Source organism: Podarcis cretensis (assembly GCF_951804945.1).
Source record: "Podarcis cretensis genome assembly, chromosome: 9".
In the NCBI taxonomy this organism is placed as follows: domain Eukaryota; kingdom Metazoa; phylum Chordata; class Lepidosauria; order Squamata; family Lacertidae; genus Podarcis; species Podarcis cretensis.
The window spans coordinates 49,059,042-49,072,929 of NC_137178.1; the positions used below are offsets into that span (position 1 = coordinate 49,059,042).

Here is a 13,888-nt window from a genome sequence, read left to right on the forward strand (position 1 = left end):
ATGTGGAAGTAGAGAAAATTCGCACAACACCCCCAAAACAATTTGAGAATACTCAGTGGTCAAAGATTGCTCAGTGCCTATTGGGGTGGGTGGTAGATGGAATGGAGTGTTCTGAATGAAGGCATGGCTGGTAGGCTGGGAGGCTGCCACAGTAAACAAGAGCACTGCATACTATGGCAACATTTTGTACACCCAATATCTGAACTTACCAGAACAATTTTAAGGTTCCTGCTCGAGTCTCAAAGATTCCATTCACTGCTCAGAGGAAGCTGCTTATTCTGTCAGTGCACTGAAATAAATCATGAGATGGTTCAAAACTTGCACACACAGCCCATAAAATGCCGAGAGGGAAATATAACTGCCGAAGCTTTGATTTTAGCTTATTGAAAAGAGCCTGTTTGTATTCTCAGTATTCCCTGCTGAAACAAATATGAAGCATTCCAATGTGAGGAAGGGTAGAATTGGAGCTGACAGGATTTCTGTCATAAGACAAAGCACTGAGAACCCAGCCACAACCCATTGAAAAGGAAATACCTAAATACAAAAGAAGAGTCCCGATTGGTCAGGCTAAAGGCCCATCTAGTCCACCATCCTGTTTCCCAGTGACCTATGGAAGGTGTAGGAAACATGTGGTCCTCCAGATGTTTCTGAACTACAACTCCCATCAGCCCCAACAAACATAGATAATGGCCAGGGATGATGGGAGCTGTAGTTCTGAAAGAACTGGTGGGCCAAAGGTTCCCCTCCATAGGAAATCTGAAAGCAGGACCTGAGTACAACAACACTCCCCCACTTGCAGTTCAAAGCAACTGGTTGAGAGGTATCTCAGCCAAAGGCAGATTCCTCTGAAGGACTTGACATAGTTGCTTGGCATGGCTTACAGGCTGGCACTACAAGCACAGCCATTAGGTGGGATGAGGCCACTGCCTCAGGAAGCGGAAGCCTCCAAGGTGGCACCCTCACCTGTCCCACTGCCTCTGCCACAGGCAGAGAAATGGCACCAGCATCAATACTGATTTCCAATGAGATCTCACCAAAATCGTGTGAGATCTTGTGGAGCGTGCGAAATTTCACCAGCTTCTCTGCAGCTGGCAGAGGTGGTGGCAGAGGCAGGGGAGCATTGCCCGTTTTGCCTCAAATGGTGAAACAGGATGCTCTGCCCCTGACTACAAGTGCCTGAGATAAGTAGGAAGGAAGAATGCAGGAACAACACAATCCCAACTCAAAGGTGATACTTTAGGATCCTAAGTCCTGTGGAATCTCTCCTGAGGATGTACATGCAAAGTTGTCCCTGATATTAAAAGGAATGGTGGAAACCTGACCAGTACTGGGGCTCTGATGAAGCTCCATTAAAACCTGAAAGCAAAGCCTTTAGATTTAATACACTCTTGACAGAACAATCAGGTTGGGAAATGTTCCTTCTGAAAAACAAGAAAACAGTAACTTATCAAGAGCACGTTTCCCCTCTGAAATTTCCAATACATAAAATTTTATATCAAAAGGTGAAAAATGAAGCACGGACAACTAATAAGTACACAAAGTACACAAGTGTATTTATTACATTTTTGCAAGCACTTGGTTCTACATTTCAAAAACGCCACCATCAAGCTGTTGGCACATTTATGTACAAAACAGATTAATTGTAATGCCTGCTACAAAGCATTCTTTGTGAAAATACAAACTCTAATACCAGAGAAAAGCCAAAAGCATCAACATCATTACAGGAGTTTAAAAGACACTGTTTTAAAAATCATCACACTGTTTTAAGACACAAAACTGAAACACTACAATATAGAATCGAAAGAGGTTCATAATAGTTTCTGCAGAACTGTAAATACTGGTACTGCACATATCAGAAAATGTTGACCCCGTAAGACAGTAAAGTGTAAAAAAAAGTTAAAAAATTATAATTAAAAAAAATCAAAATTAACTAATACTACTTGATGCATAAACATGCCACAAGTAACTATAGTATTACCCTCTACCTACTACAAGAATTGTTAAAAATTACTGATGATGCATGACTAGTAATAGTACAAAGAAGAGTTTTACTCAAGAACTTTTATTAGAAATGCACTTACACTGAGAGAGAATTCACAATGGTCCAATAAGTGCACAAAACTAGCTAGGATTTTTTTTTAACGCTGACAAAAATGTCTTGTCAGGATACATCACTTTAAAAGACACTTTACAGCATTCTTGTAGCATTAGAAATAGGCAAAAGAAAAAAGAAAATTAAAAACACCAATTTTGGTCCAATAATACTGATGTCCCCCCTTTTTTTGTATGGTTTTTCTTTTTTTCTTTTTAATACAGGTACTTCTTTCAGATTAACATTACTGACTTTTCTCTTAATATTTTCTTACTCAAAATAAAGGTTCAAATATATTACTAACACTTCCAAACAATAGGTCCAGTAGCAGCCATTAACCTCACTTTAACATAAGACAGGTAAACCAGTATGTGTGTAGGAAAGCTACAAGCCAAGCTATTACATTTATGGAAGCCTCCTTTAAATATATCACATACAGTATATGTATAGTTCAGACAGGTGCAATCCACTTAAATTTTTAAAGCAGGTAAAAAGACTTCTGACTCTTTAAGAGGTTGCTGTATTATAGATATATCACTTTCATAAATGTAGCTAAGCAGCAATTGCTCACATCGGCACATGAACAGCTTCAATTCAGCATAACCATTGTGGGATTACAGCGATCATTCTGCAGAAACCTACGCATAGCTGTATGTAACATTGGTTCTATACACTGCGACTCTTGGAAGGTAACCGCGGAAGGTAATACGCTTTGAAAAAGACAAATGGCCATGCATTACAAGCACCACGGTCTGCATGCTCACAATATAAACATGAATAGCCACCAATGGAACTTTGATAAGAGAGAAGAATACTCTGTTTAAGTACATGAAGAAGAATCATACAATGTTAACAAAGATAAGAAGCACTTCTTTTTGTTTTGTTTTTTACCTACTCTTACAAATTTAGAAATTGCACCTTTGATTGTTTAAAATGTTCTCAGGACCCCTCTCTGTCAAGATGCCCACCGGTCCACCTGGCGAGATTTCCAAATCTGAAGGAATGTCAGCAGTGTGCCTCCTCTAGAAATTGTACGTGATGTACCGTGGTCCCTTTGAAGTATACCTGTAGTTAAAGTACTTACCAAAATCCAAACTAAAAAGTATAAAAAGCTTTTTTTTTTCCTTTTCAAAAACATATAAGAAACAATGCAAAAAGGTGTTATGCATAACACATACAAAGTGATTTAAAAAAAATCAAACACATCTCCGTATTTGACAGTAGTTAGTATTCTTGATCTAACAGAAAATAATCACTTTAGGATTCGGGAAAGGGCTGTTTCGGGAGCTTTGTAGTAGAGACTGATCACACAAGCTATTAACTAATTAGGAAAACCAAGTGCTAGGCAACCAAGAATTGTACAGGGGTGATGTAGATGTCACCCTAGCTATCTTTTGTGAGAAGCACTTTTCATTTTGTTTTGTTTTTTTTAATGGATAGATGGATGGCCTTTAGTTAAACAACAAATCATTCAATGGTAGAAAGTAAGACAAGGTTTTTTCTTATGTGTATGCATTGAGTCGCTCTTTAGAGCGGGTAGAATGAATGTCGTGGAGCTCTTGCTCTTCCTTTGACTTAATATCCTCATATTTCTGCATTCTGCAAGCATCTTTCACATAGGCCCAGTTGGCGGACAGAACCATAAGGTAGTGAACCTGAGAGAGAGGAGAGGGAGAGGGAGAGGGAGAGGGAGAGGGAGGGAGGGAGGGAGGGAGGGAGAGAGAGAGAGATGCCATGGAATTTCATCACATTTATTTCACATTTCATCACACCAAGCCAGATTCTATTGGACTCTGCCACATTCCAGCCCTTACCTAAAAAGAGAACAATTGGCTAGAACAGCCTTTGCCAACTCGATGCCTTCCAGATACCTACAAAACTTCTTTGGCTGGCTGGGGCTGATGAGAGTTGAAAGGCTGGGCTGGGACAATGGTATTCACTAGGCAAAATGGTATTCCAGGAGAAGAGAAGCTGGAGGCATTGACCATGCTTTATTTTGTGCTTGTTTGCACAAGTCTCTGTTTACTGTGACTTCTTGCAAATACATTCAATCTGTTTCCATGTTGTTTACCAGTGTCCTTCTTTGCCTCCACTATGTTCACCCTCATTTGCACACCTTTCTTTGATTCAAATAGCTGTGGTTAGCCAAACAATTTTGCTCATGATGTCACAGTGCTACAACAGACAATATGATGTTCTGGCATCCCATAAGCAAGATCACAAAGGTCATTATAGCCAGTTGGACAAATAAGGTCAAGGAAGAGGAGGAAGAAGCTGCTGTAGGCACAATCAGATTTCAAAAAGCAGCAGAACAGCATTAATCTTTGGCATGGTAATTTATTTTCAGCATGCTACTTTCAACTATTTCATGCAGCCCTAGTCATCGTCTTTCCACTTCCCATAATGGTATCCCTTGCCATTTCTCCTCATTTCTTATCCCTGCTCTCATTGACAAGTCTGCCCTCCTGCTTGACAGAAGTTAAAACAATGCCAAGGCATTTTGAAAAGATGCTTATATCCTGAATGACATTGATCTAGTTTCATTTGATCTAGTTTTCATTTGGTTTCATGAAGGAAGGTGAGGTTCCACAAGCCAGGCACATAGTCAAGGCAACTTTATCCTACTATGTAGACTTATTCTCATATCTACACTAATTAGTTCTGAAATGACTGTCGATTTCAGGATGATGGAAGCCCACATGCAGAAGACTGAGTTCTCCTTTTCTTTCAAGCAGGTAGCTTGAGGTTTGTGGGGTTTTCTCTTCCATCTGTTAACAATTCACTGGACAACACTGTCACTAAAAGGCTCCTGTGTAATTGAATTTTACACTTTTATGAGCAGCTTGCCCTAAAGCTTAAGTGTGTCATGTCAAGGCTTTCTGGATATATACAAGGCAAGGCACTTTTCCTTATTTTTAGACATTGTTGATGCCTTGAGTTTTTGTGGGGGTTTTTTGTATGAGAAACTGATTTAATCTTCTGGGCTAGTAGAATTTGAGTCTAAGTCACTTCCCACAGCATTCTTTTCTCTACTTGCATGACTATATGTGTTAAAAGTCTGTAGAGTGTTTGTGCACAAAAACCTGCCATGTACCAGAAGGCAGGCTCTGTTACTCAAAGGAGGCATGTAGGACACAAAATAATAATAATAATAATAATAATAATAATAATAATAATAATAATATCTTTATTGTCATTGCCCCCTCTCAGGGACAACGAAATTAGAACTGAATTGGGTGGGTTTCAGTTTCCATGCTGAAATCTGCATGTTGGATTTTAATTTTTTTCATTAAATTTGTATGCGGTCCTATACCCGTATATCTCAGGGCAGTTCAGTGCATAAATCCAAAACCATCATAGGGTTTCATTGCTTTGTTGTCAAAGTCCAAATAAGTAACTCCTCCTAAGCTTTGGGAACCAGCAAGCTCTGCAGCTCTTGAGCCTTTCCAACAAAGTTCAGGATGCTGTCCTACCTGACTTGAGATAAAACCTGTTGTGGAGTCACTGGGCATGTTGACTAAGGCTGATGGGAATCAGATCCCAACAACATCAGGACGTCCAAAGGTACTCCATCCTTGTGGTATAAACTCCCACACAGTGTGACAGGAGTTGTGTGACAATGACAGTCTTGTCTTATCAGTGTCCCCGGCACTGCTCCTTTATACGGGGTGATAAGAAAGACTATATGAAAGGGACTCTGCTTATTTCTGGAGGATGAGGAAGCCACCTCAACCTTTGTTAGATAAGGTCAGGGCAGCTACCTTCTGTGATGGCTTAGCTGCTTCTCTGAGTTGCTGCCTGCTGCTTAGTTCAAGGACTGCATAGCTCCTCAGACACATGTTTATTAATTTAAATGGGTCTGCTCTGAGTAGGCATAACATTGGATACAAACCAAAATATTCATTTTTAATGCAGCCTTTGGAAATTACTTGCAATTGGCAAGTCTCTGTACTCACAGTCAGCTGAATGATTTGGAGTATTTCTCTGTGCCAAAGTACTTGTTGAGAGAACATACTTTGATAAATTAAACAGTGAAAATGTTGTCTTATATTTCAGGGTTTATGGCGTATTGACCAGCCTTGCTTTTGGGAGAGCCAAGAGGAAATGAATTAAATATATCATATAATGGATAGAAGAATTTGCACAGCTTTGCACATTCAAAGAAGGAGCCACTTTGAAGTATTAATTAATCTTTGTTCTGGTCTGCAGAGGTAGCTAAATCAAGTATGGAGACTTGAGCAAGAAAGATTAATGTGTGTTCCAAAGCTCCAAGTTCTGTCCAACCAACCATGCTGCTGTCTATTTGCTGTCTAAACAATGACCGAGACACATTCAACAGCCACAGAACAGGAAGACAGCCATTTTTGACAAGAGGACACTGAAAAACCGATCTTATCACTATGGAAACTAAAGAAGTAGACAAGTTCAAATTTGTATAAAACATGCAAGAGCTTTATCACTATCTTTTGGAAAATGAAAGATAGTTTTGGTGCATTTGTTGCAGGGTCATAACGCAGCACCTCTTTGCTTCACAACAGGAAACTTGCAGACCCCATATTATTTCACTGTTAGAAGAAGCGATTTCAGAAATTAAACTGAATCCATATATAATCTGTGTACAGTTGGCAGATGAACAATTGGAGATTGATATTAATGAATTAATTAATTAGAGCATTTGTATCCCCACTTTTCAGCCAAAAAGGCTCCCAGAGCAGCTTAAAGGTAAAGGTAAAGGTACCCCTGCCCGTACGGGCCAGTCTTGACAGACTCTGGGGTTGTGCGCCCATCTCACTTAAGAGGCCAGGGGCCAGCGCTGTCCGGAGACACTTCCGGGTCACGTGGCCAGCGTGACATCGCTGCTCTGGCGAGCCAGAGCCGCACACGGAAACGCCGTTTACCTTCCTGCTGGTAAGCGGTCCCTATTTATCTACTTGCACCCGGAGGTGCTTTCGAACTGCTAGGTTGGCAGGCGCTGGGACCGAGCAGCGGGAGCGCACCCCGCCGCAGGGATTCGAACCGCCGACCTTTCGATCGGCAAGCCCTAGGCGCTGAGGCTTTAACCCACAGCGCCACCTGCGTCCCCAGAGCAGCTTACATGAAATCAAAACAAGACACTCCCTATCCACAGGCTTGCATTCAAGCAAATAAACAAACAACACACAATGGAAAAGGGAAAAAGTGGGAAGACAAAAAAACCCCTCAAAACTCAGAGTTTCACAGCATGTGCGAACTTGGAGCCCTCCAGACATTTTGGACTACAATTCCCATCAGCCCCAAAGATCATATACTGCCTGGAACAGATGAGGGCTGTAGTCAAAGTGCCTGGAGTGAACCAGGTTGGGTATGGCTGACCTATAGGATACCATAACCACATCATAACACATTAAGTTTAATAGAGCTAGCAGTGAGCTGGGGACCTCTGGTTCCACTAGGAACATGTCCTTCCTATATTGGTTTTTCTTCTTATTCCAGACTTGTTATTTCAATATAACAAGGGCTGTACAAACTGCTGATAACTATTATGTTTCCCAGGTTGAAAAAAGTCAGAAGTCTTCTGGTTTCTATTCCTGCACCAAACAATAGCCATACACTTCTGCAAAACTATGAGCATGCCTAACTTCTTCTTTTTAATGGTTACATTTTGGCTGTATTAAAATGGTGTGAGGTACCAAAATGGCATTTGTTTGTCAGTCATCAGAACAGATTTTTCATATTTTATTTTGTACATCTGTTACCCTTGTATTTTTGTTTGCTTGTTTGTTCAGAAAAATGCATTGCAAAAAGGTCCATATGCATACTGAATAAGAGATACTGCAGATGATCTCTGAATTCCAAAAAGCCATAGCAGATCAGAGTGTCCTACTAGGACCAAAGTGACTTGGGTTCAAATCCCTACTTAGCCATGAAGCTTATTGGATCAAGTTGGGTCAGTCATGCTTTCATCCTAAGCTACTTCACAGGTTGTTGTGAGGATAAAATGAGGTGGGATATGCTCTTCGCTTTCAAAAAATACTTGGATGATAGGACATAAAGCTCATTACATTTAATGTTATTCGATTTAGAGGACAAGCATCCCTTATATTCATTGTGACTTTTACCACCAAGGGAAAGGTTTCTATATCTTACCATAGCGATGACTGCGGCTCCAGCCCCAGCAAGTGCCACAATAAACAAATGGAATGTCATGTTCAGCTGCAAATGGAACAAGGGAAAGAAGTTGCAAATTGAGGATGCTAATAATAAAGCCCAGGTTCTGCTGCACTGCTATGCATGGATTAAGCAGCCCAATATTCAGTCATTCATTTTATTTCTACACCACTCCATAACTGTTGCTCTAGGGGTGACGTTCAAATAATACCAATAGTAAGGTCACATTCTGCAAGTACCACTGTGCAAGTACCATCTCGGTATTTATTTATCTATTAAACATCTTCCTGTGTCGCCCTATACCTGCCGTTCTCTGGTCAACTTTTAAAACAATATAAAACCACAAAGTTGAGAACGAAACAATTAAATACCACAGTGCTAAAACATCAGGATAAAACAGAGAGGAGAGCTACAAGATCATAAGAACAGTAAATAAAGGAGGAAAACCCTATGTAGAAGTTCCAGGAAGACCAGCAACATCAAGCCATTAAAAAGGATGTGAGGGTAAAAGGTATTTGCTTGGTGCTAGAAATATATTAATGGAGGTGCTAGACAGGCCTTGCTGGGGAGAGCATTTCTTAACTGAGAGGCCACTGCTGAGATGGCTCTTTCTTGCTTGGTCAACTTGCTGTATCTCAGCTTGTGAGGGAACGTGAAAAGAGCCTCCATTGATTACCTCAGGGCTCAGGTAGGTACATATGGGAAGAGGTGGTCTTTCAGGTATTTATTTATTATTGATATTTATAACCCACACTTCATCTTCTAGGATTCCCAGGGCAGTGAACACACATAATAGGACAAGGAGTTTGATCATTGTAATCATATTAAACTGGTTTTTTAAAAATAAAAAAATCCACCCAGCAGCAGGGACAAAAATGGCCATTCCCACTCATAGACCTCTTCCAAATGCCTGTTTCATCATTTTGAGCTGCCATTTTCTCCACAGGAAGGAAGTTCCAAGGTCATTCCAAATCACTGAAGAGCTTTAAGGGCCAAAAAAAGCTTTTTGAATTGGGCCTGGAAACAGACTGGGAGCCAATGAAGGTGATGAAGTATTGGCCTCCAATGCTAATAGCACTCAATGCCAGTTAGTACTCCTGAAGCCCTATCCTGTATACAGACTACAGTTTCTTCAGAGGCAGCACCATGCATTACATGTTAAAGTAATATAAATTATTGTCTTGATATTGGTATTCAGAAAAAATCAACTGGACTTCTATAAATTCACTACCAGTGTAAGTGAACATTTGCTAGCTGGTTGGTTGCATTGCTCCTAAACACTTGTACAAATTATGTTGCAATATAGAATTCTATTGCTCCCCATTTGGTTGGGGCCATTTTTGGAACCAAACCTCTGAAATAGCAGCAAATTGTATTTTGGCATTAACTGATCAAGACATGGACATGCACAGTCCTTCTTCCCTTCATTTCTCCACCTGCTTTATATTCACCTCAAAGGGAAAACATAATTTATGTGAACTGGTCCAAACATATTTACATCTGAACTGGATGTCACACAACCACAGTTTGTCTGCAAACCAGAAGTGCTAGCCAAGTTCAAAATATGTTTTGCTCCCAACCCAGAAGTAAGGGAGGGAATTGAAGCAGTTGACTAAGTGGAAGGGGGGGGGGATGAGTTTGTAAGCACCAGGGCTCATTCCCAGTCTTCCACACCATGGAGTGGAGGTTTGGAAGAGTTCCTATGACTAAGCACACATACTCTTTCATGGAAGGTTCAGTTTTAATGGATAATTGTACCTGTATAAGTATGAGTTAAGTATATGAATTAGAAAAGTTTGGAGAAGGAGGAGTACAGGGTGGACAGTGTCGACAGGACATTCCCTGCTCATACCCCATACAAATGAAGTCATTTATTCTTCACTGCTACTGTTAGAAATATATTATATTAAAAGTAGTGAAAGACGGAGCAATGGTGGTATCTGTGAACTTTAAACTGCTATATCTACAGCAGTCTCAAGCAAGTAAACTGGGCTCATGACAAGAGAGCATTCCAGATTAAAGCATGAAATTATTCCCTTAAAGTATGAAAGGAGTGGAAATGTGTGAGCTCCTTCTTTCCACAATGAACAAACTTTTCATACTTTCGCTTACCTCAGTAGATTCACACATCCTGAGGAAATTTTCAGACATTGTGCAAATCTTCTTTTCTTCTCCAATTGTTACAATTCCTGTAAAGGATTAAAGACTCAGTGAGCTGTTGACATACATTTAATGAACTCAGACATGGGCTCGGATTGTTTTTAAGATGAAAGGATAATAAACTATTTGGTAACATGGAAAAATGAGAACAATTCAGAGCCAGTTTGTTTCTGTGCCCTTAAATTGGGCGCCCATGCCTCCGGCAAGCCTAAATAATTTTTTTATGTATCATAGGCACACAATACGGGTTTGTAAACACATTTATTTATGGTATTTTAGGCCATTCTGTAATGAAGTTGTCAGAATGGCTCACAACAAGGATGCCTTTGCTTGGTATTGTAATCACAGCAACCTAAGTACCAGACCAGCCTGTCTTGAGCAGAGTCCACAGGTGGACTACTCTTGCTAAAAAGGCTCTGCTTCCCAAAGCCACCCAGCACACCTTGTTTTGAGAAGATCTTATGGTCCCGGTCATGAAACATATAAGCACACAGGTCAAAACCAGAACCTCAAACTGGACCTGGAAATAGGCTAAGAGCCAGTGAAGATGGTGAGGCAGCAGTATGATGTGCTCATATAACACCACTCCCTCAGTCACTCATACATAATAAAAACTTACTTGATCTTTGAGGGCTGTTTTCAAAGGCAGTGCCATGTACAACCCATTAGAGTAGTCTGAACATGAGATTACCCTGGCAAAGATAACTGAAGCAAGGCAAGCTCTGTCCAGGTAGGGTCATTATTTATGGTATTTTATTTATTTATTTTATTTTATTTATTTATGGTATTAGCCTATGCTAATAAAATGGCTAAACAATTAACCAGCAATATAAACCAATGCATTAATATCTAAAACATTATGAAACATTATAGGAGCTTAGCTTAATTCTGACCACTAAAAGTCAGCCCAGCCAGGCTCAGATTTTGATGCTTCATTAGCGGGAAGCAAGTATAATAGTTGGGAGGAAGCCACCATGCATGTCTCTCCACATACTAATCAAACTCACCATGTGCTCTCACTTTCTCTAAAGAATGCACTTTAACTTAAGGAAGAACGTGGACTATATGTATGGCTCAAGCCATTTGGCACTTGGCAAATGAAAAACAGCATTATCAGGAATTATGTCCCAAAGACACAAAGTCAGTACCAAGATGAGAATGAGAAGATGAAGAAGTGGGTATCATCAGTGGTAGCCAAACCACCACCACCAATCTGGGACCATCCAGCTTCTTGTCCTTCATGAATGATGCTCTAATAACCTCAGCTAATAAAGGGCTCAGCCATAATTGTCTGGCACTCAATAGTTAGAAAGATTGTGACCCAGTTTGGCCGTAAGACTAAACCATGACTTAGCGTTATGTGTACAAGCAAGAATGAGCTTTGGATTCACGTACTCCTCCCCTCCTGCTGCTCCACTGCTGTGACCATGGGCAAGATATTAGAAATTTTAAAACTCTCATTAAACTATGGTTTGTTTGGATGTAAAAAGAAGCTGTAGTTTATATAAAACTGCAATAGATTTTAATTTTATCCTTGCATAGTAAGAGAAGGTAGGGAGCATGCAAGCTCAAGGCTCATTGCTACTAATGCACATAGTGCTACAATTTGGCTTAGCATGAAATCTGAAAAGGGACTATGTGTATAATTTACAATCTGTCATCATCATGTCCACAAATACTATCTCCTGCAAGCAAGGCTGACTAAAATGTGTTCATTTTATTCACTGACATTTGTTGACTAGATGTTTGAACTAGTATTTCTAAAAGTGATGCAAGCATTTTAATGAGGTTTTTTTAAAAAAATGATAAAACTGATCCACAAGTCATTCACTTACCAAATTGACGGAGGTCCAAGCAGAGGTTTGCCCCTTCCACCAGGGTGGTGTTTTTGCAAATAGTCCACATGTTGAAGTACATGTAAACAGGCAGAGAGGTGAACGCTGTAACACCCAACCAGGCCAGCATGAAGATATATGTCAGCATGATAAACTGTAACAAATAAGAAAAGAGTGAGACAGAAACCTGAAGAATATTTTAGACTATTTTCTTTCCCCAAAAAAACCTGCCAGTCATAGAACAAAGAAATTTTATAATTTATTTGTTTGTTTTAATCCCACATATTTATTTGTAAGTAAAAACTTTCCAATATGGTTCATAATAAAAGGATCTGCACAAATTACTTCAATATAAATGGATCAGGTGGAATCAAGCTCATAAGCTTTTATAAGAGAAAAACACGACCTGAAGCCAAATGTATCCACAATATAACCTACACTGGCAGAACGGCAGATAAGCCATGACCAACACATATATCCTGGCAAAACACCACAGATATACTGGAAAAGGGGCTGGAATGGGATAGAGTAATGGGAAGAATGTGGGCAGCAAAGTGGAGGACAGGGTCACTGACCTGCCTCCCACAATGAGGGGGCCCAAGGTCACATGATACGTCTCACTGCTGCCTGGAGTGAGCGCTCTCCCAGCGGCGGTGGGACATGGTGGCCCCCCTCAATATTGGGGGTGCTTGGCTCTCTGCCCACAAATATTGAGGGGGCAGAAGCCCCTTCCACCTCCTATAGTTGACACCCCGGTGGAGGAACACATCCTATGCTCCTTCAATCCACAGAGATACCTTCCACTGATGGCACCAAGAATTTAAGGTAAAGGTAAAGGTACCCCTGCCCGTACGGACCAGTCGTGTCCGATTCTAGGGTTGTGCGCTCATCTCACTCTAGAGGCCGGGAGCCAGCGCTGTCTGCAGACACTTCCAGGTCACGTGGCCAGCGTGACGAAGCTGCTCTGGCGAGCCAGCACCAGTGCAGCACACGGAAACGCCGTTTACCTTCCCGCTATAAAGCGGTACCTATTTATCTACTTGCACCTAAGGGTGCTTTCGAACTGCTAGGTTGGCAGGAGCTGGGACCGAAAGACGGGCGCTCACCCCGCCGCAGGGATTCGAACGACCGACCATGCGATCGGCAAGCCCTAGGCGCTGAGGTTTTACTCACAGCGCCACCCGCGTCCCTCTACTAAGAATTTACCTCCCAATAATTTCAATGACGCGGGTGGCGCTGTGGGTAAAACCTCACACCCACACCCACTGTAGGCCATAGGACAGCTACCCTGTAGACATTCCTATTGCCCAATGGCTCCCTTCACAGTTTAAAGACCCTTGGCAGGGGGGAAGGGGAGGACTGAGGTCAGAGAAAGCACATATTTTCAAATAACAGTTGGCTTCCCATCTGAACTCCCTCTCTGCCTCAGGTTCCAGCTGAAGGAAAGTGGTTTATTTATTAAAAAGTTATTCCACAAATTAGAAAAGGATACATCAGAAAGGGAGATGAGATGGCAATTGAGACATGAATAATTTCTTCATTTATATTGCCTGAAATTTGAACATGTGGGATCCATGCAGAAGTTTGTTTTCTAATGGATCTACCACAACATGAAATATAATGTGTGTGTGTGTGTGTGTGTGTGTGTGTGTGT

The 13,888-nt window shown here is 41.0% G+C and overlaps 1 protein-coding gene across 3 annotated transcripts in view; it reads right to left on the reverse strand.

Annotated features, from left to right (window-relative positions):
* Positions 1 to 1,528: 1,528 nt before the first annotated feature.
* GPM6A (glycoprotein M6A) overlaps positions 1,529 to 13,888 on the reverse strand; it is a 178,267-nt gene continuing 165,907 nt past the window's right edge. For all 3 annotated transcript variants that reach the window (XM_079991445.1, XM_079991443.1, XM_079991444.1), the window contains 4 exons: positions 12,235 to 12,388; positions 10,352 to 10,428; positions 8,219 to 8,284; positions 1,529 to 3,747 (listed from right to left, as the gene is read on the reverse strand). In XM_079991445.1, coding sequence (XP_079847571.1) covers positions 3,595 to 3,747; positions 8,219 to 8,284; positions 10,352 to 10,428; positions 12,235 to 12,388 — 450 coding nt within the window. In that variant the 3' untranslated portion in view covers positions 1,529 to 3,594. The remainder of the gene's footprint in view (positions 3,748 to 8,218; positions 8,285 to 10,351; positions 10,429 to 12,234; positions 12,389 to 13,888) is intronic.